General features: G+C 52.9%; 11 protein-coding genes across 11 annotated transcripts; 5 read left to right on the forward strand and 6 right to left on the reverse strand.

The window, feature by feature from the left end:
* Positions 1-341: 341 nt before the first annotated feature.
* Z520_09876 (uncharacterized protein) lies at positions 342-1,646 on the reverse strand (the record flags this gene model as incomplete). Its single annotated transcript, XM_016780370.1, has 1 exon — positions 342-1,646. One exon carries the CDS (start codon positions 1,644-1,646, stop codon positions 342-344), a length of 1,305 nt encoding a protein of 434 aa, XP_016628613.1.
* A 1,966-nt stretch (positions 1,647-3,612) lies between these two features.
* On the forward strand, positions 3,613-4,521 carry Z520_09877 (uncharacterized protein; the record flags this gene model as incomplete). Its single annotated transcript, XM_016780371.1, has 3 exons — positions 3,613-3,946; positions 3,999-4,205; positions 4,325-4,521. The coding sequence occupies 3 exons, from the start codon at positions 3,613-3,615 to the stop codon at positions 4,519-4,521; spliced, it is 738 nt and encodes a 245-aa protein (XP_016628614.1).
* A 236-nt stretch (positions 4,522-4,757) lies between these two features.
* On the reverse strand, positions 4,758-6,893 carry Z520_09878 (uncharacterized protein; the record flags this gene model as incomplete). Its single annotated transcript, XM_016780372.1, has 1 exon — positions 4,758-6,893. One exon carries the CDS (start codon positions 6,891-6,893, stop codon positions 4,758-4,760), a length of 2,136 nt encoding a protein of 711 aa, XP_016628615.1.
* Positions 6,894-7,565: 672 nt separating this feature from the next.
* On the reverse strand, positions 7,566-8,690 carry Z520_09879 (uncharacterized protein; the record flags this gene model as incomplete). Its single annotated transcript, XM_016780373.1, has 1 exon — positions 7,566-8,690. The coding sequence occupies one exon, from the start codon at positions 8,688-8,690 to the stop codon at positions 7,566-7,568; it is 1,125 nt and encodes a 374-aa protein (XP_016628616.1).
* Positions 8,691-9,817: 1,127 nt separating this feature from the next.
* Z520_09880 (uncharacterized protein) lies at positions 9,818-10,636 on the reverse strand (the record flags this gene model as incomplete). The annotated part of the gene is made up of 3 exons (XM_016780374.1): positions 9,818-10,029; positions 10,078-10,229; positions 10,278-10,636. The coding sequence occupies 3 exons, from the start codon at positions 10,634-10,636 to the stop codon at positions 9,818-9,820; spliced, it is 723 nt and encodes a 240-aa protein (XP_016628617.1).
* A 626-nt stretch (positions 10,637-11,262) lies between these two features.
* Z520_09881 (uncharacterized protein) lies at positions 11,263-12,741 on the forward strand (the record flags this gene model as incomplete). The annotated part of the gene is made up of 2 exons (XM_016780375.1): positions 11,263-11,322; positions 11,377-12,741. The coding sequence occupies 2 exons, from the start codon at positions 11,263-11,265 to the stop codon at positions 12,739-12,741; spliced, it is 1,425 nt and encodes a 474-aa protein (XP_016628618.1).
* Positions 12,742-15,079: 2,338 nt separating this feature from the next.
* Positions 15,080-17,477, forward strand: Z520_09882 (uncharacterized protein; the record flags this gene model as incomplete). The annotated part of the gene is made up of 2 exons (XM_016780376.1): positions 15,080-15,338; positions 15,391-17,477. 2 exons carry the CDS (start codon positions 15,080-15,082, stop codon positions 17,475-17,477), a joined length of 2,346 nt encoding a protein of 781 aa, XP_016628619.1.
* A 331-nt stretch (positions 17,478-17,808) lies between these two features.
* Z520_09883 (uncharacterized protein) lies at positions 17,809-19,136 on the reverse strand (the record flags this gene model as incomplete). The annotated part of the gene is made up of 2 exons (XM_016780377.1): positions 17,809-18,652; positions 18,700-19,136. 2 exons carry the CDS (start codon positions 19,134-19,136, stop codon positions 17,809-17,811), a joined length of 1,281 nt encoding a protein of 426 aa, XP_016628620.1.
* A 687-nt stretch (positions 19,137-19,823) lies between these two features.
* Positions 19,824-22,418, forward strand: Z520_09884 (uncharacterized protein; the record flags this gene model as incomplete). Its single annotated transcript, XM_016780378.1, has 3 exons — positions 19,824-19,931; positions 19,990-21,777; positions 21,831-22,418. The coding sequence occupies 3 exons, from the start codon at positions 19,824-19,826 to the stop codon at positions 22,416-22,418; spliced, it is 2,484 nt and encodes an 827-aa protein (XP_016628621.1).
* A 98-nt stretch (positions 22,419-22,516) lies between these two features.
* Z520_09885 (uncharacterized protein) lies at positions 22,517-23,098 on the reverse strand (the record flags this gene model as incomplete). Its single annotated transcript, XM_016780379.1, has 1 exon — positions 22,517-23,098. The coding sequence occupies one exon, from the start codon at positions 23,096-23,098 to the stop codon at positions 22,517-22,519; it is 582 nt and encodes a 193-aa protein (XP_016628622.1).
* A 542-nt stretch (positions 23,099-23,640) lies between these two features.
* Positions 23,641-26,725, forward strand: Z520_09886 (uncharacterized protein; the record flags this gene model as incomplete). Its single annotated transcript, XM_016780380.1, has 5 exons — positions 23,641-23,811; positions 23,908-24,005; positions 24,056-24,275; positions 24,333-25,220; positions 25,271-26,725. The coding sequence occupies 5 exons, from the start codon at positions 23,641-23,643 to the stop codon at positions 26,723-26,725; spliced, it is 2,832 nt and encodes a 943-aa protein (XP_016628623.1).
* Positions 26,726-27,105: the final 380 nt, after the last annotated feature.

Here is a 27,105-nt window from a genome sequence, read left to right on the forward strand (position 1 = left end):
GTCAACACCATCCTGTGTGTCAGGCCACTCAATGGTAGCATCGGAGGTGCATCGCTGAAGAGGCGCCCAACAGCTTGAACCCTAGTGTTTGGGTTTGGCGTTGACCACCAAACCCAGCAGGAGGCAGCAGCCAAACATCTACGAAGATCGGTCAATTGCTTCTCTACAGGCTCTAGAGCAAACCTCTTCGGCGCAGAAAACGATGCCTACATTGGAGATGAGGAGGGTATCAAAACACAAGCAAAGTTTGATAATGTACATTGGCATAGGATTTTCTGCCCCTTAGCAGTTTGCTCACGCCGCAGCAGCAAACTCGGCCTTCCCACCCCCTTTTCAGGCTTCTAATCCGTGCCCTTTTCCAAGGCCGGATACTCTGGAAGAGGCCATTCCCACGTATCGCCGAACAAGCCCACCTTCTGATCGAGTCGAAAGTAGGCCGCTAACCTGGCGAGCAGAAGCAGGAACCAGATGCCGATACTGGACCGGGGAAACACCAGGAGTCCCCATCCCTCGGAGCCCCCGTGCGTCGCCGTGGCTGCGGGTCGGAATTTCTCCTCGTACGTCTTGGCCGCCTGCACCACAGCTGCCGTCGGTAAGGAGTTGTCTTTCTTGTACAGGGTCGCGATCTCGCCGGCCAGGACGTAGGCTCCGATGAGGCCCCAGGTCGACCCGAGGCCTCCGGCCGTCTGGGAGTGGGCAGCGTCGCCGATCAGCACCACTCGACCCTTCGACCAGGACCCCGGGGGAAGCCGAACTTCCTCGAACGGCGAGCAGTACAGGTCGTCTGCCTCGGGGGCGTGGCGCAAAGCGTCCATGAATCGACCACACTCCCACGCGCCTCCCTGAAACATATCCGCCCACGCCTTCTTCAACTCGGCCAGATCGCCAGATTTGTAGGCTGCGTCGATGGCGGCGTCCTTGCCGAGCACCAACATGTACACGCGGGTGAGCTCCGGGCAGTCCTTTCTCGTCGCGATAATCCGGCCCACACGAGGACCCGGCAAGGGGCAGAAGGTCGCCCTGTCCGAGTCTGCGGGCGTCGAGCGGATGCTGAAGTATCCGATATACCCTCCCATAGGATGCCGCGGCTCGGGCGCGTCTGGGCCCAGCATTATCCTGCGCGTCTTTGAACCCGCACCATCGGCGCCGACGACGAGATCAAAGTCTTCCTTACGGCCATCCCGGAAGCTCACGTGCACGTTGCCATCGGGGACGCTCTCGTCGTCCTGCGTGAAACTATCGACTGTGGTGTTGAACAGATGGCGGACGTTCTGCCGACCCTCGGTGAGCTTGTACAGGATCCTAACCAGGTCGCCACGCATGATCTCGTACTCGGACGTGAAACTCTGCCGGCCCGTTCCCGTCTGCGTCGCTGGGAAGAAGGCATGGACTCGACCCTTGGTGTCGATGATCTGGGCGCCTGGTTCATGCACGGATGCAGCCCGCACTGCGGCCTCGATGCCCATTTTCCGCATCATGGCCACGCCCTGCGCACGGATGTCGACTTGCTGCCCGGACGCACGCATCTGGGGAGACCGCTCGATCAGAGTGATGTGCGCGCCGAGGCGGGCGAGCCAGAATGCGAGCGCTGGGCCTGCAACCCCTCCGCCAACGATGAGGACTTTCAAGGGCACCGTCGGCGCCATATTGGGGGGGTTTTGGGGTTGTCTTCTTCTTTCTCCTTGCTGGAGGGTAAAATAGATCAGGATGCCATATATATTTTGTCGCCGAGTATTGAGCCGTCCGTGTCACACACACAAATCCTGACAAGAGAACGTCCTGAAGGGAGAGCTTTTCTCTGCTTCACAAGCCACAGCTCCTATATCGGAGACCACCACTGGTTTGCAAAAAGTGTCTGCCTGCCTGCATATTGTCCTTCCCTGTTTCCCAGTTTGTACGAGGTGGTGGTTCTGGCAAATCTCCCTTCGGCCCCGAAACCCGACCGCAGAAGGTCCGCGGGTCGCGAAGCCCCAAGTTTATACTTTGGGCAAACTCTGCCCATTGTTCTGCTCTTATGACTAGGTACCTACCTAGGTAGGTATGCAATGAGACGCTCCTCTGCTTGGCTTTTGGAGTTACGTGCGTAACAGGTAAATCAAGAAGATGCAATCAAAGGTCAATGGCGGGTCAATGATGTGCAATATTTTCTCGATCTGGCGCGTTCACTCACTCACTCACTCACTCACTCAGGCACCCGCTCCTTCATGTCGCTCGTAAAAAGGCTCCTGCCCCTGAGCATGTCGCGCTCAGGCAGAGAGCTGCACTGCACTTTTAGTCTATATGAGTAGAGGGGGAGGGTGGGGGCTGAGCCTTGTCGGGACCCAGCTACACTTCACAGTCAGGATGCTAACTTTGCGGTCAGTGCGTATTCCCTCTGGTCCTACCTAGTCAGTTGCAGTTCCGACCCGAGGGACCTGCGCTCGCCCTCTGGGGCTGAACTGCATCTAGTGAGTTTGTCCTATGCTGGTAAGGAATTAACGGAGGAAACACCCAGAAAATGCAGGGCAACTAATGGCATGTGGCGCACCCCTTCAGCCAAGGCTGATAACCCCCAGTGACCCTATTAAGCTGACCATCTCCTTGCTTGAAACAACATCTCTCCCTGATTGAGTGTACTTGCCCACGGCATTTTCCTTATGTCTCTCTTCATTTCTCCTCAAGGTTACGCAAGGCTCCATGAGATCGATTTTTTAGCCTAATAATATATATGATTGGCGACAGCTCCATACGAGGGGAAACTTGCATGCCACAGCCAACCTGGACAATTTCAAGCTTCATCGATATCAACGCACGCTTTCTTATCAATTGAAAACCCAGGGACTTCCCTTGTCAGTAGTACTGTCTAAAAGCTTTCGTGAGAGTCAGTTCTGTGGGAAAGGATGTTGACAACGAGAGGCTTCGCGCTATCCCTGTCGAAGGAGAAACCCAAGCGTCGAAATATACAAGGTAGGCTTCGAACGATGCTGGTCAAGTACTCGGTATAGAATACGCCCACAGCTTCTTCGAGCTGCCCCTTCTAGCTGATCAGTTCTTCACATGCAGCTGCTGAATCAGTTTCTACAGAACACCACAGGACCGACAATCTAACAGGGATATGAAACAGTGGCACAGAAACCCCCTGCAGCACCGGATTTCCAAAACCAAGAGAATATCTACACATTACCACGACTAAAATGAGAGTGCGTGTCCTTGCACATTCAATCCCATCAGACTCGCAAGCCAGGGCCCGGACTGAAGGATCATACCGACTGTACGGAGTACAGAGGAAGGTCCTTGGGATAAATTGGGCAGGTCCAAAGGTGATCGACCCTATTTAGTCCTGCGACGATCTTAATTTCCTCGGGTCCAGATCTGTTCTCAATGCGCATGTTTCGTTAATGCACAGCAATGCAGTAATCCAGGCCAGTCAGCCAGCCTGGTCGATGGAATTTCCACATTCACACATCCATGCTTCTATTTTACCCAGCGACCAGGATCTGAGCGAGGAAGAAGGAGAGAATTGACCCTTTCTACCAGGCGGGATGTCGTCCTCGTGAAGACTTAAACAAGAAAAAAAAAGAAGGAATTCAGACCGTCGGCATTTTCAATTTCTGCTGATCCAGCAACTCATGGATGGTATCCCTCTCCACGCTCTTTCTTGCACTGACAACGGCGGCGCTTGGTGTCTACAGTGCACCGTCAGGCCATCTCAGTGAAAGAAACAGCTTCGCACCGTCGAAAGCGCTGGTCGAACGCACGTCGCCCGGCGAGGGCACCAATAATGGCTATTTCTATTCCTTCTACACCGACGGAGGCGGCACCGTCAGCTACAACAACGGCGCCGGTGGCTCCTATACCACGCAGTGGACAAACTGTGGCAACTTCGTGGCCGGCAAGGGATGGATGCCCGGCAGTGCCCGGAACGTTTTGGCCCTTGACGTTCTTCTTTTCCTCTTCTCTCATATCAGTCTTCTACTTTTGAGATCTGAATCGAGGCTTTTACCCTTATGTCTTCTTAGGACCATCAACTACAACGGCTCCTTCAGCCCCATTGGCAATGCCCTATCTCTCTGTCTACGGCTGGACCACCGGTCCCTTGGTCGAGTACTACATCCTCGAGTCCTACGGCACATACAACCCTGCCAGCAGCGGCTTGACGTACAAAGGCCAGGTCCAGAGCGACGGCGGCACGTACAACATCTACACCGCCCAGCGCGTCAATGCTCGTAAGCCTGAATCCCCCCTCTCCTCAGTTCTTGGTCCTGCGCCAGCCTCACCCGCAACGAGTGACTTCCCCGGAAAAGCAGAACCGAGTCTTACAGCAGTGGCTAACTCAATCGCGCAGCATCCATCCAAGGCACGGCCACATTCACGCAGTATTGGTCCGTCCGCACCGCCAAACGCGTCGGCGGCACCGTCACGACGTCGAACCACTTCGCCGCGTGGGCTAAGCTGGGCATGCACCTGGGGACCTTCAACTACCAGATTGTCGCGACCGAGGGGTATCAGAGCAGTGGGTCCTCGAGCATTACCGTCTCCTGAGATCTTGCTGGGTCATGTTGCGGTGCATATAGTGACATTTTTGCGAAAGTGGAATTGGATCATATGAATGCTTTTCTTTAGGCTGATCTACACGTAAGCTATTCTTTGGAAGAGGGCTTGAGCAATTCCGAAGGTGCTGGATCTGCTGATCGCCAATGCCATACACATACTCCTCGTCGTCACGCGTTCTCATTACCAATGGGTAGCGCCGGCATATGCTGGCCTTGCAAGTGGATCTAGACATTACGTTCAAAGTAACTCTGAACCATCCCCTCTATCGTGGGCTCGTACTCCACCAGCTTCACGTCTCCGCTCTCCTCATCCAACACAGTGTTGGCCTGCACAAACACCTTGCGTGGAGTCTTTTTCTTAAGCACAATCGGTCTGACTTTCTCGGCCCACCAGTCGTCTACATTCGTGACGTCGTCGTACATCTTCTTTCCGGCCTCAAAGTCAGCAGTCGACTTGTAGATGTGGAGCTTCTGTAACAAAGCCTCGACCGCCGGCCGTCCGTGCGACAGAATCTTGTTCCGATCCAGGTGGATTTCAAGGTCGTCCGGATTCTTGATATCACCGTTGGGAGATTTGAGCGCGCAGAAATTTCCCCCAGCATCCATGAATGTACGCAGGATAGCGAAACGAGCTTGCATGTGGATCTGGCCCCATTTCCGAGACTTCGGGTCCCAGTATTCCAATGCCGCCACTCCGGCACGTGCCATTTGGAGATACGCCGCGTAAAGAACATGTCCAGCCTCACTGTTGATATCTTCCTTTCCATCGCCGAAGCCAAAGATTTTCAAAAGCTCAAACTCGCAGGAGAGAGCCATAGCAACGCATTCAGCGCGGCACTCTTCGTACGATGAAGCAATCGATCCAAAGACGCTAGACCAGGTCTGACCGGGTTTGTAGTATGAGGTGATTGGTTTCTTGTCTACCGGGCTGACCGGTGGGTTCTTGATATCGAAGTTATACTCACCAGGAGCTGTTTCCTGGAGTAACTTGCCGCAACCGTGACCGAGAAGTTCATGGATGCCGACTTGCACCTCAAAAGCAGGGTCGCGGTATTTGCGGAAGAGCTCGTCGTCTTCTTTGCGAACGAATGGGATCGGCTCATTGGGGGCTTTGGCGCTGAGGACATTTCCGAGGCTCACATTCTTGAAGCCCTCGTTCTGTCTGATGAAGTCGTAGTTCGGGATGTTGATACCTGCCGGTATGCCGCTCCCAGCGAAACTCAGGACCTCCAAAGAAGTGAAGTCGGGGCTTAAAAACTTGTCTTTCTCGAACTCCTTGCTCCACGGTAGCTTCGGAATCATGCTTGGTGCTGCGTCGACAAGTTTACCAAAAGCACGCGTCCGCTCTTGATTCACCATGGCAACAAAGCCTTCCCATTCACCGCGCACACCATGAGGGTCTCGATAAGTCTCGACAAACCCTAGATCTGTCTCGATCATGGGCTTTTTGTTTTTGATCCAATACCGCTGCGATTCCACAAATCCTTGAATGCTGCCAGTTCCAAACGACCTGGCGTACTCATCAAGCATCTTTTCTTCAATCTCATTGGCAGCATACTTTCTCGCTTTCTTGACCTCAAGGGCGATCTTGGCCATCTCCTCCTGATAATCACCGAAACGAAGATGCAACTTCTTGCCAGCGAGTTTCCCTGTCAAATCGATCGAAGAAACTTCTCCAAGATCTCGCTCTGCCGCAGGCGGGTTGGACACGCCAGATGCAATGAGCAACTCAAAATCTCCAGAATCGAGTTTGCGCAGTCTGGTGTTTTCTATCAGCAGCTTCTTCTCTTCCAGCACGTCCCCAACGATAGAAATCTCCTCCTTGGTGATCCTCGGTGAGTCTGGATAGTAAGCCGTCATATGGCCCGCTTCTGGGTACCCGAAGTGCATAAGAGCCGATTCCTTGGTCTCATATATACCTCCTCCCGTCTTCGTGGCCTTTTCATGGAGGCTTTTGCATTCGTCGTTAACATCACAGAGCTTCTTCAAGTCTCCAGGTGAAATTCTGGGTATGAACTTGGAGTCTCCAAATCCCTTGTAATTGCCGCAATTCCCGAAGAACTGGGCGGCGTACTCGAGCCACAGTGTGATGTCGGAGGACGACACCGAGGCATCGGCGGAGAGTTTCTTGTAGTCCCCGTTACAGGCACGATGTAGAGCAAGGATGAGGTCGTAGATGACTGGAGATTCCGGCGACACTTGTGCTAGCGTTACCCGAGTGCCATGGAAAGCAGCACGACTCAGATGATGAGCATATCTCTTTTGTTTAGGCGAAAGAGCGGCGAAATGAGGGGCGATCTCCAATCGGACAACGGTGGGAGGATTGTCTGCAAGGTAGTGGGAACGGAGCGATGGGTCCATGTTTGCACCGGAAGGGGAGAGACTGTTTAGCTGCGAAGTGAGCTGAGAGATCCTACGCAGGAGCTTTTGTAGGAGCAACGAGGAGCCTCGCATATAGCGGTTGGCAGTGGGTTGTCGTGGGGTGCAGATATGTCCCTGCGTTTGTTGACTGCGGGACGAGGCTGCGTTGCATGCATGCGGTCAATGTCCGCCAGGCGCGCGGGGTAAAAGACGACAAATATGCCAAGAGTTTGGGGGATGCAATGGAACTCGAATCCAGCCTCCGAGTGTCCATGGTCATCGCCATCACGGACACTCAACGTTGCCATCACTGGTCCTACTCGATGCCCTCTACATGATCTAAACGTGGCTCGGAGCTGTAAACATGGTTGACGTATCATCGTACTCACTCTGTGTTATACTACACAGGCGTTGTTGCTTTCCACCGTTAGGTGTTCTCAGCAACCTCTCGAACCTCACATGCTCAAGTTTGTGATTCTGCTGCGATGACGAGAGTCTTCGTTCTCGGTACGGTATCCAAGTGGCTTTTCAAGTGCACAGTCTTGCATGGTCATCTAAAGAATTCTTTGCAGGTCTATATCTGGAGAGAAAGGGCTTCTCTTTTTGCGGCTCTGCGAGAATTCAAGGGGTTACAAACGAGAGATTATTGGACCAGGTCTAATGCCGCATATCTCACTCTGCCCTGTTGGCAGTATACTCGTCCCAAACACCCTCATCCACAACCATCTCATGTTTGCCCATGACACCTCGGCCAGTAGCAAGCAGCTCATTGATCTCCACGGCGTCCTCAAGTCTCCATAGCTTGCTGACGACGGGAACCAGGCTCTTGGAACGGACCGGACGCAGAAGCTCGTTTTCAAAATCGTTCTTAAAGACTTCTCTCTGTGCCTTCCAGTAGTGGTTTGTGACGCTGAAGAAGCTTGCCCTGTCGGATCGGTCGGCACAGTACTTGAGAGGATCGAATATCGTGGCTTCCAAGCCACTTCCATCGGACTTGACGTTGGCCATAAATCCAATGGCGATCATCTTTCCGTCTCTTTCTTTTGTGGAAGAGAGAAATGCATCCATGCTGATTGGCGAGCCCACCATTTCATAGGCGATGTCGACTCCACGGCCTCCGTTGACCGCCCTGACCGCCGCAGGAAGTTGCTCAGGCGGCGTGTTTCTGTCAACGGGTCTCACACCGAGCGACTCCAAATATGCAAATTTCTCCGGCGAGGCGGTTCCAATGATCGTCACAGTGGGATGAAGAAGGCGGATAAGTTGGACGACAGCTGTTCCAACACCGCCGGCCACTGAACCAATCAGAACCGACTCGGTCTTTTCGTTGATAGGAAACGCGCTCTTCTTCAACATCCCATACGCCGTCATATAGTTCAACGGCAGGGCAGCGGCAGCGACCAGATCGTCGTCCCTTCTCAACTTGAGCATGTCATCCAACGGCACGATCGTATGGGTGCCATATCCTCCGACGATGCAAATCGAAGCAATTACGTCGCCAACTTGGAAGCCCTGGCGGTCCTCCGTCCCCTCGCCAAATTCCTCGATCACGCCAACGATTTCGTACCCCGGTGTAAATCCTGGTCGCGCCGCCAGCGGATTCCGGGTGTAGCCGCCCGCGCGCATAATGTTATCGGCCCCAGAAATGCCACAGATCAAGATCCGGACCCGCGCCGTCGACGGGGTAGGTACTGGGAGAGAAGGAAATTGTTCCCATTTGAGCACCGAGGGGCCGCCGAACTCAGAAACAGCCCAATGGCCTGGCCTGGGGACCTTGGAGTTACTGGAAGGCGTCATGATGGAGCCTCTGTTTTTCTTTTTGGTGTGGTTCTTTGGTATAGAAAGATAGAGCTGCGAGAGGTCAAATCCTACTACTTGCGAAGATGAATCTCCGAGTTGTTATGAGCCAGAGACGGGGTATTCTAAGCATGAGTCCATGAGTCTATATATGTTTGAAGCCTCGCACACTACTGTGAATACCTATACTCTGGCTTCAGTACCCCGGGTCATAGACTATATGTTGAGGCACTCAAAGCTACCCAATCCGGTGCTTGCAGTACCTTTCTAGGGAGTTGCTCGCCTTTGCTTAGATAACGCAGAGACGGATCTCTGACGTGATTATGGCACCCCTGCACGTGACGGGGAAGGCCAAATCTCCCATTCCGGACGTAGACTTTATTACCAATCCCCTAAGAGCGATCGCAAGCCAGGCTGACGCAACGAAGATCAAGGTGACCGGTGACAAAAGACTTGGTGCGTGGTAGAAACGTCTGGAAGGGATGTACAACAGATCATAATCAGAAAACAGCATTGGTAATGAGGAGAATAGTACCTTTTGGTTGTTGATGGATTTCCCGATGGTTATCAGAGACCCAGAGGGTTCGAAATGATGGCTGATACTACACCGTCAGAGGAGCAGATCGACGAGCGTTGCGCAAAATCGTTCCCGATCTAAAACCCAACGGCCTTTCCAGCCTTCCTAAACCATGGATAGTGCACAACCCCGCCAGCCCGCCACTCAAGATCTTCGAAAGCAGGGACGACCGAAACAGCTTTACAGGTTTAGGCGTCGTAAGATGGCTGTTGATAAGCTCTAAATGGGCTTGAATTATTCAACATACAAGCCGGCCATCTTGTGAGAAGCTGTTGTTATAATATATTTCGGTCTTCCAAATAGACGCTCTGTTCGCTGGCTCCTTCAGCTGAACAGCCTGAACTAAGTCGATTGCTTTTGTCCTGGTAGCGGCCTTTTCACTCTTTGCGATCTCCACCTTAACGGCTTTGCAGAGCCAGTACTGCTCATGTTGATACTCGTTCCCAAGGCGAGATGAGCCGCGTGGAGCGCAGAAATCTGTGTGTGACAACCATCAGATCGATATGCTTGACCTGGCAGGCCTTTATGTAGGTCATGTTTCGTTCTCTCTTTAATTTTCTCCCCTCAACGTCTTTCCCAGATCCTGAGAAAGCGCCCTCCGCTTGGCAATGATGTCGTTGAAGATTTCTGCTGGGCCAACCGTTCCGATGACAATTTGATTACTTCCTGAGGCGAGTCCCTCAAACGCAGCCTCCGTAAACTGGTCGATTGGCATTCCTAGTGCTCGTCCCTTTTCAGCACCCATGTAATCATGTAGCTCAGCTTCCAGCTGTGAGTTACTCTGTCAGGTGTTGTTAAAAAGTTACCCACTTTGAACAGGAGGTGGATATAGCTCGATGATCCGAACTGAGGAGTTCCGTAGTTGGTCGCGAAGGCAGAGAACAAAGGCACTCAGTGCCGCTTTTGAAGCGGAGTAGGCAGGTAAGGGAGAGGCAGGAATGATTGCTAGATTTGAACCGGTACTAGCCCTATTAATTCGCATGGACCCACTCCTTGGTCGACATACTCACAATATCAGGCTGGTCTTTGTTTTCTTGTTCATCAGGAAAGGTAGAAATTTGACTGTAAGATCCACAAAAGATGAGAAAGTGACTGCCACTTCCGAGTGGAAAGCTGCAAGATTGACCTTTTCTGGATGGGCAAAATTGATTGGGCTCTGAACGCCGGCATTGAGAAAGACGCAATCCAGATCTGGGTAGGTCTCTGTAACGTCTTGCACAAACTTGCCCATATTTTCCCGGTCTCGGATGTCGAATCTGAAAGCGCCGGCCCTTTCCTTGCCGTGTTTTTGGACGAACGTGTCAAGCCGCTCTTGCCTACGTCCGACCGCGATAACCTTGATGCCTTTCTGAACGAGGTGATCTGCCATTGCAGCGCCAATCCCTGCCGTCGCGCCGACAAGCAGCACTCACTTATACGCAAAGGCCATGGCAGCTTGGGTCTGAGTCTGCAAAGAAGCTTCTGAAAAGGAAAAGAGCAAGTGAATTCTGTTGTCAGGATGCCTTTCAGGAGTAGGAAAACTTGATGTCCTTTTTATTCAGGACGGGGTCATCAGGTTTATGTAGGTCAAGCAGCCGAACTGATTCTAACATTCTGGGCAAGTGCATTGCAAGATGTCGTATCTTCAGCAAAATCTACCAGGCTCTCGAAGAAGTTGACCCGTTCGACCGCTCGAACAGCCCAGAGACCGAGCAAAGTAGATCACAAAGAGGATGAGGAAACAAAGACAACGGCCGTAACAGCCTTATGGCCATGGTGACGGAAGACCTGCTATTTTAGGAAAGGCCGCTTGACGGCGACACAGTTTTGCCGAAAAGCCAATTAAATCCGACTGGCCATTGCAACGAAGTCCATGGCAGGCATCAGCGCGAGAAGTACTTCTTCGTGCATGTCTGGGCACCGTTAACATTCACCTGCTCTGACGATGGAGAAAAAGGCCAGGTCACGGTCGACGCCGAATCTCATTCCCTTTCCACTCTGCAAGCTCCATCGATCATGGTGTTCAACGGGAAGCCATCTCGGGCCTGCGCTCATTGCAGACGGAGGAAACTTCGCGTAAGGTCCTTGCGTGCGGATGAGATGAGGTCTTGCAGCTAACTAGCTTACCAGTGCGATCTTCGCAAAGATGCTTGTAGCCAATGTGTGAGAGCCGGCCTAATGTGCTCGGGCTACCGCGACCCCGATCAATTAAGAATCCGAGATGAGAGCCAGACAGTCATGCGTAAAGCTCAAGGCATGCCCGCAACACCAATAGCAAGTAGTATCGACACCCCACTTGTTGACAGAGCGAGGGCGGCCTTCTTCTCTCATTACGTCCTTGGATTCACCAAAACCTATGATGTCCTCGAACGGATTGGTCGACAAGCTCCGCTGGAAAAGCAGTTAGCAGCCAGTGTTGATGCTGTGAGCTTGGCTTTCTTTTCTTTTCAGTATGACGCTGCATCTGCACTCAAGGCTTCCCGGGAGATGTATTTGTCCGCGCTTTCGCTGGTCAAAAGTGCTGTGGCTACTACAGAGTCCCTTGCGTCTGACTCAACACTGTTGGCGGTACTCTTTCTCGACCTGTTTGAAAAGATAACCAATCGCAATCCCATCTCATCTGAATCATGGATGAGCCACGTCAAGGGTGCTTTGGCTCTTGTTAAACTGCGCCGCCCACAGCAGCTGGAAACTTACACCGGTCTACGGCTGTCGGTTCGGCTATTCACCAATATGCTTATAAGCTGTGTCGCAGGTGACTTTCCGATTCCGCCTGCGTTGATCAGACTCCGCTCTGATTTACAACCATATGTCGACGCGAAAGACCCCAAATGGCGGGTCTCTGGTCTGGTGATGAAGTATACCGACTTTCGCGGAGCAGTAAAGGAAGGCCTTCTAGCGTCCTCTGAAATCATAATGCAAGCAAAGAGGCTGGATAGCGAGTTTGGTTCCCTTGCCAGGGACCTGCCACCAGCTTGGATCTCTCACAGGATCACGGTGCTGGAGGCCTCTTCTGGTATACTGGAACAGTACTACGACGTCTATCCAGACTACTTTACCGCGCAGACTTGCAACGTCATCCGTATCATGCGGATCCTGCTGAACAACCTCATCCGCACGACATATGTGAGCGTCATCTCAGGCAGCATTGGTGTTCATCCCAACGGGTTGAATGTGGCGTTCGCTTCTCATATAATCGACACCATGGCGAAAGAGATCTGTGCCACGGGGCCACAATTCACGCAAAAGCTGACCCATTCTTCGCCCCTTCGAAGATTACACTGTTACACACTTCTCTTTCCGTTCTATGTGGCTGCCATGTTTGCAAGTCCAGAGACAAAGGTTCGGGACTGGGTGGTCCAGCAATTGAAATGCATATCCAGCAACTCTGCTATGAGAAATGCCAGCGTGGTTGCTGAAAAACTTGAGAAGCGACAACATGCGAACCTTTGGTCCTTGTATGCGATTCTTGGGAGCTACGCTTTCGCAGCATAGCTGGTGATAAGATGGTGATTCCCTCCAGGGCACACCGTTTCAGACCCCGATTCAACGGGGTAGCTTTGTACGATGCTGCACTGACAAAACTGTGCCTCAGATGAGCCAATTACACAGGATGATCGAGGCCGACTAAGAACATATTGAACGTGGCACCGTACATCTTTACCATCGATATGTACCTAGTCTCATGGTCTCTCCTTAAGTGGAACGATTAGCGGGCTGAATACCTGATGCTTCCCAACCTCCAGCCCACACCAAATACAACAAGGCCTAGCATTTCCGGTCACTCACTCATCCAGCAGAACACCCCCCCTCAAGCTCGCAACTCCGAGAATTCTAGTTCCTACCGACAGTTCCGTCACTGGGAGGACACAAAAAGTATTATAAAACCATCAAAAAAACAATCAACAGTCAGGATTCCCAACTGGTCACCCACGTTGGTACTAGCTAACCGGCATGTGACTTAAGTACGGCTGAGCAAACGGGAAGCCCTGTTTTCCACATCCTATGGTCGATTGCGAAAGAAATTATGCTGCTTGAAAATATGAACCCGAAGTATGGGTCGAAAGTCGAGGACTCTTGGAGTCAGGATAGAGCGGGCCTGATGCTTCGGGTTCCAGAACCTCATGCTGCGTGTACAGGTCATTCAGAAGGGGCGCTCATTTGGCACTGGCTTCTTGGAGTACTATGACCCCCTCTACATGTGATCAGAATGAGGAGAACGTGATACTTGCTCTATGGCTTCCTCCCATGTGGCTTTCTTGCAACACTATATCCAGTCTACCTCACGGCCAGCCATATTCAGCTTGTGGTGAAGAAGCCTTTGCCTCGTCTGGCTAGGAATAGGAGCTATTTCGCTCGCCGCTGCAGTCCTGAACAAGGAGATAATAGTGAACGGGAGACCTCGAGTATCTCGAGTGAGCGATCCCATTTGGCCTCAGCTGTGCCTCTTGTCGGAGACGCCCCAATCAACCATCGAAAACGGACTGGTCGTCCTGCTCTTGCAACAGCAGTTGCTCCTGGCGATGCGGCTTTAGTATCACTTTTGGTACTGCGAATGCAGACTTGAAGATCTGTAAAGGAGAGCACCCCGAACGGACGACTTTGCACATTGCTGCATAGAAGAGACCGTGCCGGTCCTCGATGCCGGCATTCTTTTAGCAACGTCAAAGCGTGCACACGGTGACAATGCCGTTCATTTTCGATGGCGTCTTTGCTTCCAGAAGCCTGCCGAGTGTCAAGAGGTGAGCTGTCGAGGTAGGTTGTGTTCGACAAGCATTCAGTCACTTAGAGGTACCGGCCACTTACACACCTGAATGGCTGGCCATTCCGCGCCCGTTATCCAAATTCGGATGACCCTGATTGATTGCCGGTTATGGCTCGAAGTTGGCCCCCATTTTTTGGCTGCTAGTATTTGCCTAGCGGGTCTCTCCCGAGATCCTTGGCTTGAAGGATTGGACTTTCGCCTCCTGGTCTCGAAATCGTTAAGTTACCACTTGCGCGCCTCGTTCCATCCCTGTACGCCACCCAAATCCTTCGGCTGGAAATCAAGAACTTGTGTCGAGTAAACAATAATACAGGAGATATTGGTGGAACCACCATTGCGACCCGTTCGACACATCGACCATAATTCAAGCGAGATGATCAGGAGCGGCCGACTCCGTGTGCGCCGTCATTTTTACTTACGAGTGTCTTCATATGACATGAGGCTCTTGCACAGAGATGCATTTTATTGTGTCTAAGCCCTTCAGGGCTCCACATTCAACCCAGGCAGTACCTTTTCTACCTATGGAACACACTATGAATGCATATGGAGTATCAAGTACTTGGTACCGTGTGAGGCTTTCGTTGCATTCGAAGGTCAAGACTCAAGCCTTGTGGGTCGGTGCTGTATAATCCGTGCTTACACTTACACGAAAACTCCATCTCAGACACGGCGCGATCCTTCCTGGTCCAGGCATATGGATAGCTAGCGCAACGCTCCTAGATTCTCCAGCTTTTGAATCTGGCCCCCAACGAGCGCATGCAAGCGCCAGCTCTTTGCCTCGTCACGTCGAGGTGTGAGGGAGCCAAAGGACCAGCAGAGGCCGCGTCTGGTAACCCGTCTGCTTACGAGTATTGCATCCACCGCTTTCCTCTGTCGTCTCCAACTATTCCTTTGGATCGAACTAGATCCTACATCCTTCCTCCCAACAAACTTCTATCTACCCTGGGTAAACCTCTGTTCTCGCTCATTGACTATCTTTATCATCGAAGCGCTTCTTCCGCCCACTACTTACAAAGTACTAAGCAGGATGGAGGATTGATTCCCTTTTAATTACTTAGAAACACCAGCATGCCCACCTCTCGATATGCCAAGTTCAATCCCTTTGGGGGCTCCCAGTTGACCGCCAGTCCGATCTCCGAGGAGCCCTTGCAATTTTCCAACATTATCCCCGATTCTGCGTTCGATAGTTTGCCAGGAAGCTCGCCCAGCGACAATGGTGCGGAAAAATCCTCGAAGAAGCAGCGGGCCAGAGTGAGCAGTCGGAAAATTTCGAGCAAATCGACCGGTCATATCCCCTACGGCACCCTTGACGGAAGTCGACCTCCCAGTAAGTGCGATCAGGCCTAACGTGAACCGACAAGAGGCTGAAGCGATCATAGGACGTCAAAGAACCGGCAGTTCACTGTATAGGGTCGCCTCATCTGTCCGTGACTTTGCTGTTTCACACTTCAATGTCCCGGCGGTAGCAGCGCCGTGGGAGCATACACTGCCCGAGAAATATGGCTCACACCTGCCCGCTTCCAGCACTGTCCGCTATTTTGACTATCGACGGCAGCGACGGAGACTGCTTATCAACAGCAGTTTCCAATGGCTCATCACTGCTCTGATATGCGCCGCGCTGGCCGGCTGCTTGTACGGCTTTTCCACCATAGTCCAAGGTCTGAGCAACACGCGGAAACAAGTCTTCAACGCCCTGGTGACCGGTTTGTCGTTGTGCTTGGGCCTCAATCTTGCGTCCTCCCTGAGTGGCTACGCGCAGATGATGCGTTGGCGCTTCCTGGCCTCGGGCTACCGCACGCTCCAGGATTTTGAACTGGTCATGAACTTTGATAGCCAGTCCAAGGTGTTCCGCCTGATCTGGGCTGGACGGACGCGCGGGAGGCGACTACCGAACAAGACGCAGGTCCTCGCCGTGGCGTGGTTGGCTATCAACATCGCTGTTCAGATTTTCACCGCCTTGCTCGGATTGACCTATTCGATCGACGTGAGCTCCAACTTTGTTAGCCTGGCCTTTGGGAACGTCAGCATCGCGGATGTCTCTTACATCGGCAACTCTCGAACCGATGCTCTCTACGGCAACAATGAATCAGACGGCAGCTCTCTCCTCGCCGAAACCGCGGCCGCAAACGAATGGGGTATCAGCGGCCAAGACTTCAACGTCTTCAAGATTCCATTCGACAGATACTTTGGCTACGAGCAGGCAATCTACACCGACGGAAGCCTCTACTGGTATCGGTTCGTCGACCGCTCGCCGCTCGCCCTGTCACTGGCAGTCATTTCCGAGCGCACGGTCAACGCCACAGCGACGTGCCAGTCGTTCCCAATCACGTACGGGGGCTACGCGGGCTTCCAGACGGACAACGCCTCGATCGCCTTCGACGTGACTTGGGTCGATGTCAACGGGGACGAGCATACCTGGTGGATCCCCAACGTGGCGACGGGCGCGACGACATGGATGTCGAATTTGGCGAGCGACTGCGGCCCGCGGTGTCTTCAGATCTACGCCCTTCAGACCGCGGACAATATCACGACCAGTGTGCCGAAACCGCGATTCTGGAGCTGCTTCTCCAACGTCTCGCACGTGGACAATGTCGATTTGTACGTCAACCCCAACCGGTACCAGATCCCGGACACGCAAGCGCAGCTCCTGGCCGGGGCGATCGGGTGGTCCGGCACGTTACTGGAAGAGCAAGGGAACAACAGCAACAGCTCGTCATCAGGTTCCTCCGAGTCCAGCATACAGATTGTGCCGTATCCTGCATCCAGCCAATGGAGCCCGCCGGGCAACGTCACGGCGGACGAAATGGCGCGGCTGGTCATGAAATTCACCGCGGGGGCCATCGCGGCGCTCGACTCCAACGGGCCCCGAATGAACGTGACGGGGTTTGGCCCTGCCCCGGCGCAGGTCCTCGACGTGACGTGGCGGTACGCGGGCTCGATCCTGGGCGCGATCCCCGTGGCTCAGGGCCTGGTGCTGCTCGCGGTGATCCTGCTCGCGGACAAGGCCATCATCAAGGACACGAGCCACCTGGCCATGGCCCGCTTGCTGCGGCCCATCGTCGACAAGCTCGGCGACACCGGCTGTCTGCTCACCGGCGACGAGATCGCCGAGCGCCTGGGCAACCTGCGCGTCATCTACGGAGTCAGGGATCCCGACGATGGCGTCCACGGACTACTCGCGGGTGCGGCCGGTGTCGGCGCCGATGACGGCAGCATCAGGCACCTCGACATCATCGAGGAGACCGAGGGGCTGGGCTATCGGAGGGGCCGCATGCCCGAGGGGAGGTATGATGGCGTGCATCTCGCCGAGGAAGAAGAGACGGAGCCGTTGCTGTTGGCGAGCACCTGCAGCGAGGCCGAGGCGGTGTCTTCTGCAGGGGAGGCCATGACAGTCACGGTGTCTGGCAGATGTGGTGATGCCTCTGGACCGAGACGACAGTGCGCGAGGCGCAGGATGAGCATCTGAGTGAGCCATTGATGATTTGACGATTCGGGACACCCCCAGCACGCACGTATACCGTGTCTACATCTAAGATCTTCGTACATATATAGAGATACTATTCCAATACTGAGAATGGGCCATGTCAGTGTGGTGTATTGTCCGTGCGTACTTTCTCTATCCCAAAGTATTTATCACGTATAGATTCTAGATCTGGCATGTAAGCAATCATGTACCGACTCTACCTGGTTCGAGGACGATGTGTCGCAGCCCTGCAAGTGTGCATTCGTCAAAGGTCTGTATCTTGTCGACTCAAATGGCACAGACAATAACAGATCCACCGGGAAAGCGACTCGTTTCACAACTTTGCACCCTTTGGTTTCCTCTCGTATGGCCCTCCGATCATCTTCTTCCACTCCTCATCCAGGCTCTGCTTCTCCACGAGGGTCTTCTTATTCCAGGTTCGGTTGTGCTCTTCCTCGTCCTCGCGCCAGATCTTCATCTCACTTCCGATCCACTCGCAGGAAGAATCCGCCGTCCGGTCCACTGCCTCCATGGCGATGAGATGACCAATGTCGTCGAAGAGCACACTTCGCACCCTCCCCGCAGGTGCACCTCCGCTGCCTCCGGCGCCGACGCCCGTATGATCCATTTTCGCCTTGCAAGCATCGGGCGTGCCGACGTCGGATTTCCCGCCAAAGATGTAAAGCACGGAGGGCCGGAGCTCTTCGAGGCGGAAGAACGTTTGGGGTCCTTCGGAGCGATAGAATGGATAGATCATCGGCAAGGCCGGATTTAAGTCCGGGTGGGTTTTGCGATTTATGGGCCGGCCGTTGTATCCATTTCCCTCGTAATTGGGGCGCAAAAAAGTGAAGACCTCTTGTGGGACCGGAGTCGTCAACGTCACTTGGGGCGGGCCATCTTTGTTTTTCGATTCCTCGGGATGGAGCAACGTGGGCATGTCTCGCAGGCCGTATTTCACCCACCGATCGAGCACACGAGGATCCCATGCTTGATAAAATTTGCTCTTTTTGAATGACTTTGCTGCTTCCTCACGCGAGGGCCAGACATCGCGGCGGAACGTGGATAGTTTGGCTGGGCTGGGCCCTGCTGTTGGTGGGACGGATGAGTAGATCTGGATCACAGGGTCGATGAGGACTAGAGTGGTGAGGAGACGGGGGTGAATGTATGCTAGATTGACCCTGCGCGAGAGTCAGTACAGGTCGACCTCAAAGAGCGTGAGATATACAAGTGGTTTCCGCCCATCGAGTGGCCGATACCTATAATGGGCCGCGGCATCTGGTCTCGCTTGAGATTGATCAGGTGTAGCAGATCTCTTGGGTGGTCATGCCAGCCCGGATCGTTTCCAAGCAGTCGCTCATTCAGTACACTGCTCTGTCCCTGCTGTGCAACATCGGCAATCCATATACTCCTTATACGAAAGCCATGTCTTTTTGACCGAGCATGTATATCGTCCCACAGTGGCTCGTACAGCTCCTTGGGGAAACCATTTGCGTGTGCCCCTAATATCGTGACATCTCCGGGTTGCGGATTCGGGTTGTCTTTTGGTATATATTGCTTTACCGCCAGGTGTAGTACATCCTCCTGTGAGACAGCTGTGGCTCGGGGGAACTCTCGGATATGTTGACAGGGAATGGTGTGTTCGACGATGTGGAAGGACGACATTTTCAGGAGGGGATCGGGTCTTCTTTCAGGATCCCAGCGATGGCACTATGATAACATGAAGATGTATCTAGCCATTGACATGAAACTTTTTTCAGACACGGTTCTAGGGCTGGGTTATATGGCGTGCCGTCGACATCAGAAAACAGCTCCCAATCCCGCATCCTTGGGACTCGAAGACGCCCTCTGAGGGAAGTGCCGAGGTTCTTGCAGCGACTCGGGCCCGGCACCTTCCAGGGCTACGAATTCCGAGTACGCATATTCGTCCTCAGATCTGTCGGTAAGCTGTAGCGCCTCGTCCGTAAGAATGTGCCTTACTTGAGAGCTCAAGATGATACACTAGCGCCCACTTTTAATTGCAGACAAGCAGGTGCGAGGGACACAGACCAAGAACAAAAAGTGACGAGGCTGTCAGTCAGCCCTGCCTGCCAGCCTGACGTGCACGTGACTCGGCGCAGTTTCATTGATTTCGGTCTGACAAAAAACGAGGCGCGTCTTGAGAAGCGCGCGAGCGCGTCAAGTGCGCCATCACCGTTTGTAACTGCCACAAGCCAGAACCAGGCGCATACTTTTGCATTCTCACTCAGGAATCATGTACACTATCCTTAATTCATGAACGTTTTCCTTTCGAACACCTGTGCTGTCATCTTTCGTACACTTTTTGGCGCAACCACATCTGCTCTAGCGGACATGGAGAACGATCAGGATGTGGTCGCAGATAACGAACGAGGGCTATTCGCCCAGTGCAGCTTTGCGATCGTGCGCTCTGCTGACATTTCGGAGAAAGAAGCCGAGACTGTATGTACTACACCGCCGTCCCACGAGTGCAGGCTGTAGTGTCCGCTAACAGACGCAGTTGGCGGCCGACCTGAGACTGCACGATGGCGAGGTTGTCATGGACCAGTATCCAGAACGTCTGAATCTTCGAGGCATAACCCACGTTATTTCTGCCACGTCCGACTTCCCTGACTACAGCTCCTGCTGCGATGCTCTGATCCCTGTCATCAAGCCCACCTGGGTCCAACATTCACTCGCGAAGAACAAACTCGTCAATCCACGTCAATACAGCCCAGACCCTCGCTATTTCATGTCCGATGTCGTCGCTTGTGTTGGCAATTTGCCGCACAGTGACGCCGAGGCCATAGCAGGAGGAATACTAGCTATGGGGGGCTTATGGTCTCCTAAGCTCACAAACCAAATAACTCACATCATTGCTCTGTCTATGGATTCCGAACCTGTCGAAATTGCAGCAAAGAAGAAACTTGTTGTCAAAGTGGTCCTGCCGCATTGGGTGGACGATTGTCTGAAATTGGGAAGAAAGATTGACGAAACACCTTATCAGCTTCCGTCTCCAGAGCTCTTGAGACCAGGCGAGGGCAGGACTCCCACCGCAAAGCGAAAGAATCAAGTGGATGGAGCTGCACATCCCGACCCTGTTCAATTGAAACAAAATCCCAATCCACCGCGGAAGTTGCAAAATGTTTTCAAGAAGAAAGCTATCATGCTAGCCGATGACTTGGGCATCAGCCAATATCTTCGCGAGACGTTGGATGATCTCATAACTGCTGGCGGGGGGACAGTCACAGACTCGGTGTCGAAAGCCGACATGTATATCTGCAAGTATCGGGAGGGAAAGGATTACAAGACGGCCTCAAGAGCAGGGAAAGATGTCGGAAATTTGTCTTGGCTCTATTTCTTGATTCAAACCGACGAGTGGACGTCGCCAATTCGCCGCATGCTACACTATCCCGTGGCAAAGAATGGCCTGCCAGGATTCCCAGGACTCATCATAAGTCTCTCAAACTACAGTGGCGAAGCGAGAACGTATCTTGAGAATATGATCACCGCCACTGGTGCCAAATGCACCAAAACCCTCAAGCAGGACAATACACATCTCATTACGGCCCACGACCAGAGTGAGAAGTGCGCCGCTGCAAAGGAATGGGGAGTCCACATTGTCAACCACCTCTGGTTGGAAGAGAGCTATGCACGGTGGAAGTTGCAAAGCATAACCGACACGAGATACACCCACTTTCCCCAGCGCACAAACCTGAGCGATGTTGTTGGCTACACTCAATTGGACCGCAGTGTCCTTCGACAACAATTCTTCCCTGACGACGACACCGAGATGACGGATGCCGCCGATACTGGGGGAAAGCATCGAGCGGATAAAGGGACAGAGGATATCAAACAGCCATCGTCTGTGAAAAGGAATAAGAGCGAGCAGGGTGCCAAATCTGGGCTCAGGAGTCCAGTGCAAAAGTTCCGAACCCCGGCGGCTCCCAGGTTCACCGCACTGGGCAAGGAGAACATCACCCCGGAGAAAGTGACGCCGTCAACAACAAACAGTCGCAAGTCCAAGGAAGTTGCAGTGTCTCGTTTGCAAGTGCAAGCCGAGGATATCCTCCTTTTCACCAAGGAGAGCAAGCGAAAGGGCGGCGTGGTCTATGGCGGGCGACGGAAATCAGACCCTGATCGTGTTCAAGTGGGTCAAAAAAGACCGATCGAAGAAGTAGACATTTTCGACATGTCAGATGATAGCGATGCGAAGAAGGTCAAACACGACGATGCTCCTGTACTCCGTCTTGTGGTTTCTGGGTACAAGAAGTGGGCGACAAATGGCAAAGCCGAAGATCGTGACAAGGTCAGTGTATTTTGCATTCACATCTGTACTCGTTCCGCTAATATTACTTCTAGAAACAACTTCGCAGCCTCGGGATCCTTGTTATTACCGACCCCAGCAAAGCCACACATCTTGCCGCTCCCAACATTGTCCGGACGCAGAAATTCGTGATTGCTCTTGCTTACGCGCCGTTGGTCATCTCGACAGACTTTATTGATGCTTGTCTCGACGAGGACAAGTTACTGGATCCGGAGAAGTACAAACTGCATGACAAAGAAAATGAGAAGAGGTTTCAGCTATCTCTAGACAAGTCTCGGCAGCGGGCGAAGAAGAATGCGAACCAACTTCTTCAAGGCCGGTGTATCTACTGTGTGGAGAATATCCCTGGCGGCTTTGACACGTTCAAAGCCATTGTGGAAGCCAACGGTGGGCGATGTATGTTGTGGAAGAACCGTAAAGGAACCATAGTGCCGTCCGGACGCGATGACAACCACGATGTATATTTGCTTAGTGACAACGGGAAGGGCAATGAAGGTCTGTGTTCACGCTTCAAAGAGATGGCCGAGGGTAGTCGCAAGGTACCGAGAATCGTGAGGTCAGACTGGCTGTTGGAGACTGCAATGTCCCAGGAGATACAGCCAACGAAACGTTACGAGTTATAGACTACCGAGATATGATCATGTAGGCTGATGACCCGAATGAATGATTCTTGCTTTGGAACCATAGCCAGAATGGAACGCCATGTCTGAGTGAACACCTTTCAAAAGAATTTAACACCTTGCTGATCCTCTGTTCCAAATACCTGTGCCTTCCCCTTCTTGACCAACGTGCTAAGGCTCCTTTGCAGCACTTCCATGTCCAGTCCGTAGAACTCCTGATTCTCTGTCGTTTCACCCTGGACCAATTCATAAAGCGTCAGGACCGTGCCCTTCTGACCGGTTTCTTCGACCCAGTTAACAATCAAAGTCGCCCATTCTTCGGGTTTCCGCCACCAAATCCAGGCCACTGACTTTTCAGGGCCGCGCCATTCAGCTCTCTCGTCACCGTCCTTGCTGGCCATGTGATCTATCACAGCCTTAGCATCTTTGAGGCTGAGACCCTTTTTCAACTTTGAGTTGTAGAACAGCGGGCTTTGAAGGGCGTCAATGACGGAGAGTTGGAAAAGACGGTAATGTCGGCAATAGCGCTGGATGAACTCGGACCATTTTTTCAGTTGGGCTTGCCGGGTCAAGGAGGTAGGCTGGGGGCTGAAGAAAGGCGGAAAGTTGTAACTCTTTTTGAACACGGACTCTGGGAGGTCCTCATGTGATGGCTGCTGCTGGCCAGGTGCAGCAGATGCCATTGTTTTCTTTCTTCGTGATGGTCTGGTATCTGATGATGGTCACCGCATCTCCTTCAACCCGGATATGTGCATCTCATTTTCGGCCACACGTAAAGAGCGTCAATGGTTTGATCAATTGACCACCGGGGAGAATACAATGAGTGTCTTGATACAAATTTTGTCGACACTCAAATTGGGCTTCTTCAGCCTTCGTCTTTGGTGCTCTGTCCCTCGTCACCCCCGCCCGAAAAAGAAGGTGGTCGTATTTGACTTCGGAAGCCGGAACAATAGATTTTCCGTAGTTCTTGGCCTCTCCGCAGTGCCTCATGCGGTGCCTCTAGAAGTCGCGCGCCTCGCCTTCACTGGCATTCCCGCGTTCCCCAGTCCAAAAAGAACCTGTTCAGTCGCCTCGTTTCCAGCAACCAATATTCAACCACTCCCCCGGTCCAGCGCGTCGATATACTCAAGCGCTCCCCTAAATGGGAGCAGACAGCGTCATAGCCTCCTGAAATCTTTCTTCTGGCCTCCAACACCTCCTCTCCTCGCGCGCAGCTCCCTCCACGATGCCGCGAAAACGTACCAGAGATGAGATGGAGGTCTCTGAGGTTGAAGAGAAGAAACAAGAGCCGTCCCTCCTCCAGAGGATACGGAATATGTGGGAATTTGCCTCCGTCATGCAGTTCATCTTCTTCTTTGGCAAGGTTATCAAAATCGACGAAGACTTTGACATCGAGGTATGCCCTACACACGACCTGCCCATACCAATCGATACAGACATGGTTGCGGCGGAGTATTTTTGATGCACGGGATGGCTAATTATCGCTTTGCAGGATTTTGAGAACGAGTGCCTGAAGCCGGGCTATTCGGAAAAATTGGAGGAAATCGGCCTCACCCTTCTCAAATGGATCTCATCTCATAGGGGTCTAAAGTTTGTCGACACTAGCCCGCCGCACTGTACAAATCACTAATCATACACAGTTACGACATCTGGGATGAATACACTCGTCGGCAGTACCTAGCCAAGGCTCCCCATCTGAACCCTTACGGTGATGCGGAAGAGCCCAAGCGGTTTCGAGACTTTGACATATTCACAAAGATTAGGATCCTGCATCAGCTCTCAATATGGACATTTTGGAACCCCGACCGTATAAGGGAGAAGATGACGGAGCATCCTCGCGAGAATGATCAGACTGAATGGGTGAGTTTCAACAGCAATGCATGTGCACGACAGTAATTCTCATATCTTACCCAATAGCGCATTGAAGAGTTTGGCTACGACCGCCATGACCGCCAATACTACCTTCTCGACGACAACCGCTTCTACCGACGAACTGAGCCTCCGTTGCCCCGAGCTCCGAAGGCAAAACCTAAAGCAAACTCCAAGAAAGCCATCGCTGCTAGACGACGTGAGAGCAAGAGGCGAAAGTTAGAAGCCGAAGCCGCCGCGGCGGTCAGCGATGCCGACGAGGAGAATGAGGAGAACACCGAGGAGATAGAACTCGTTGAAGAGAACAAGCGTGAGCCCTGGGAAATCGACACCTTTGATGGTTTCAAGTGGGAATGCCTCTGCATCACCCTTGGCGATTATCAGGAGCTATGTGAAACACTTAAGAAATCGAAAGACCCAAATGAGAAAGCTCTACGAGAACGGCTGGTGGAGGAGGTCATACCTGTTATTGAAGCCGCCGAGGAGAGACAACGTCGTAAGATAGAGCGCCGTGAGCGGGAACTACTGATGATGGAGAGAATGGTCGGCGCCAAGCGGTCAAGTCGGTTAGCGGATAAGCAAGAGCGAGAAAAGAAAGAAGCCGAACAAGCTGAGGCCGAAAAGAAGCGACACGCTGATCTAGCCGCCGCCCGCCGTGAGCAAGAAAGACAAGAGAAGATGGAGCAAGAAAGACAATACCGCATGATGACCCGAGAACAACGAATCAAGGATCGCGAGCTCAAGCGACTGCTCAAGGAAGAAGAGCTTGCCAGAGACGAGCTCGAACAGAAACGTATTGAGGAAGGCGAAGCCAGAGGATCTGATCGAGCCCTCAAGCAACGAATGGAGCGGAACAAGAAGGAGCTCGAGGAACTCGAGGCTGAGGAGGACTGGACCTTCGACTGCTCCGGTTGCGGAAAACACGGCAAGAACTTCGTGAGAGCTGTCCTTCCAATTATCCCCGTTGTTGACTAATTTCTGTGTAGGACGATGGATCTCACAGTATTTCGTGTGAGAGGTGCAACGTCTGGCAACATAGCAAATGCCTGGGCATCTCCAAATCGGCCGCAGAGAAGGATGACTTTCACTTCATCTGTAAAGATTGCAGACGCAAAGAAGAAGATGCGAAGAAGCCCAAGATTTCTCTCAAGTTCCGTGTGGGGGCATCATCCTCTCCAGTCCCACCAAGTCCTGTTCCTGCCACGTCCAAGGCCGTTGCCGTCGAGGTCCCTACCCAACACATTGCTCAGTCGTCCAGTCAAGGGGCAATGACAAATGGTCATCAATATTCACCACCAAACCAGTTAGCCAGTCCCTCTCGGCCCCTCCAATCCGGGCAGATGAATGGCGCCAGTCCTCAGCCCCGTGTCGCTCCAACTCAGCCAATGTCTGGTCCTGCTCAACACGAGCTGGCATCAACGAATCCTCGGCATCAGCAGGGCTACACCAGCCGTCCCATACAGCCTTATCCTCCGGGGATGAGCAATGGTACGGCTAGAAGCCCGCCGTCTCAGGGTCAAGGGAACTATCAATTCATTTACAACAACCCTCAATATCCATACCAAAACTCTGCAGGGCAGAGGCCATTGGCGCCCTCGCCTATGCCCAAACATCCACCACAAAACTCGGGCACACAGCCAATGTCGAATAGCGGACGTCTCCCTTCTCCTGTGATCAATCGCCCCACGATGTCGCCCACGCAGGGAAACATGGACGTCGGGCCAGTGGCAGGGATTCCTCAGAAGCCTGCCCAGTTTCATCAACAGGCCGCGAATAGTATCTATACCCCTGCCAACGGCGCATCCTCACAGTTGCAGGGTACTCCTCGGCCAACTTCCCAACATCCGTCTCAATCTGCTCAGACACCCATTTCCAGAGCTCCGACTTACCCACTCTCGGGCCTTTCGCCCAAGAAGCAACAAACTCCTGGCCCACTCCCACCACTCTCGGCCGCCAGTCCTCAGAATTCGAATCCCGCCTCATCGCCGACTACGTCGACGTCATTTCAGCCGACATTGTCTCCCGCCGGTATCAGCGGAACTAAACTTCCCTCGCCTGCTCCATATCCTGGCGAAAAGCGGACTGTCAGCGGGACGCCCATTCTTCCACCTGTTGAAAATCTTCGACCCAGCCCAGAACAGTTGAGGAATATGAGTTCCACAGAACCAGTACCGACACCGAGCAAGCAGTCCCAGCCCCAAGGCCAAGCTCAGGCACAGGCGCACTTCCCCGGCCCAGCTAGAAATGAGCTTCAAGGAGGCAAGCAAACCGATATCGAAAGTAGTGGAGCCGCTGGACCTCCAGAACCGACCAGAAACGAGAACGGAGTGAAGACGAGAATTTATCCGAATCCGGGATCCCAACAAGAGCAGGAGCAGGGGACGGACAATGCTCCCCCACCAGCAGTCACGAGAGACGTTGAGATGCAAGATGTAAAATGAAGTGCAAAAGCATTTGGATGTCTTTTTGCTCGGCACACTCCTCACGAGCACGCACGCCACTGAGAGTTTGGCGGATTTTGTATGAGTACCAATACCGACAGAGCAAACCCGTTTTAATCGCAGTGTGGGTTGGACAAGTCATGACATGCCCGGGAGCCCTCTCCAAGAGCCTCGCGCAGAAGGCGGCTTTATGGCGATGCTTGAGGAGGACTCTCCAGACGCGGATCAAAGGAGCATTAACTGTACGCTTGATTGAAGACAGATGAAGATGAAGATGAAGACGGAGACAGAGACAGAGACAAAATGCTGCGGTGCTTCTACAGTGCTGGAGCTTGAATCATCATAATGATGAGAGAGAAGAAGAAGAAAATCCTTCTCCA

This window comes from Fonsecaea multimorphosa (genome assembly GCF_000836435.1).
Source record: "Fonsecaea multimorphosa CBS 102226 unplaced genomic scaffold supercont1.26, whole genome shotgun sequence".
Lineage (NCBI taxonomy): Eukaryota > Fungi > Ascomycota > Eurotiomycetes > Chaetothyriales > Herpotrichiellaceae > Fonsecaea > Fonsecaea multimorphosa.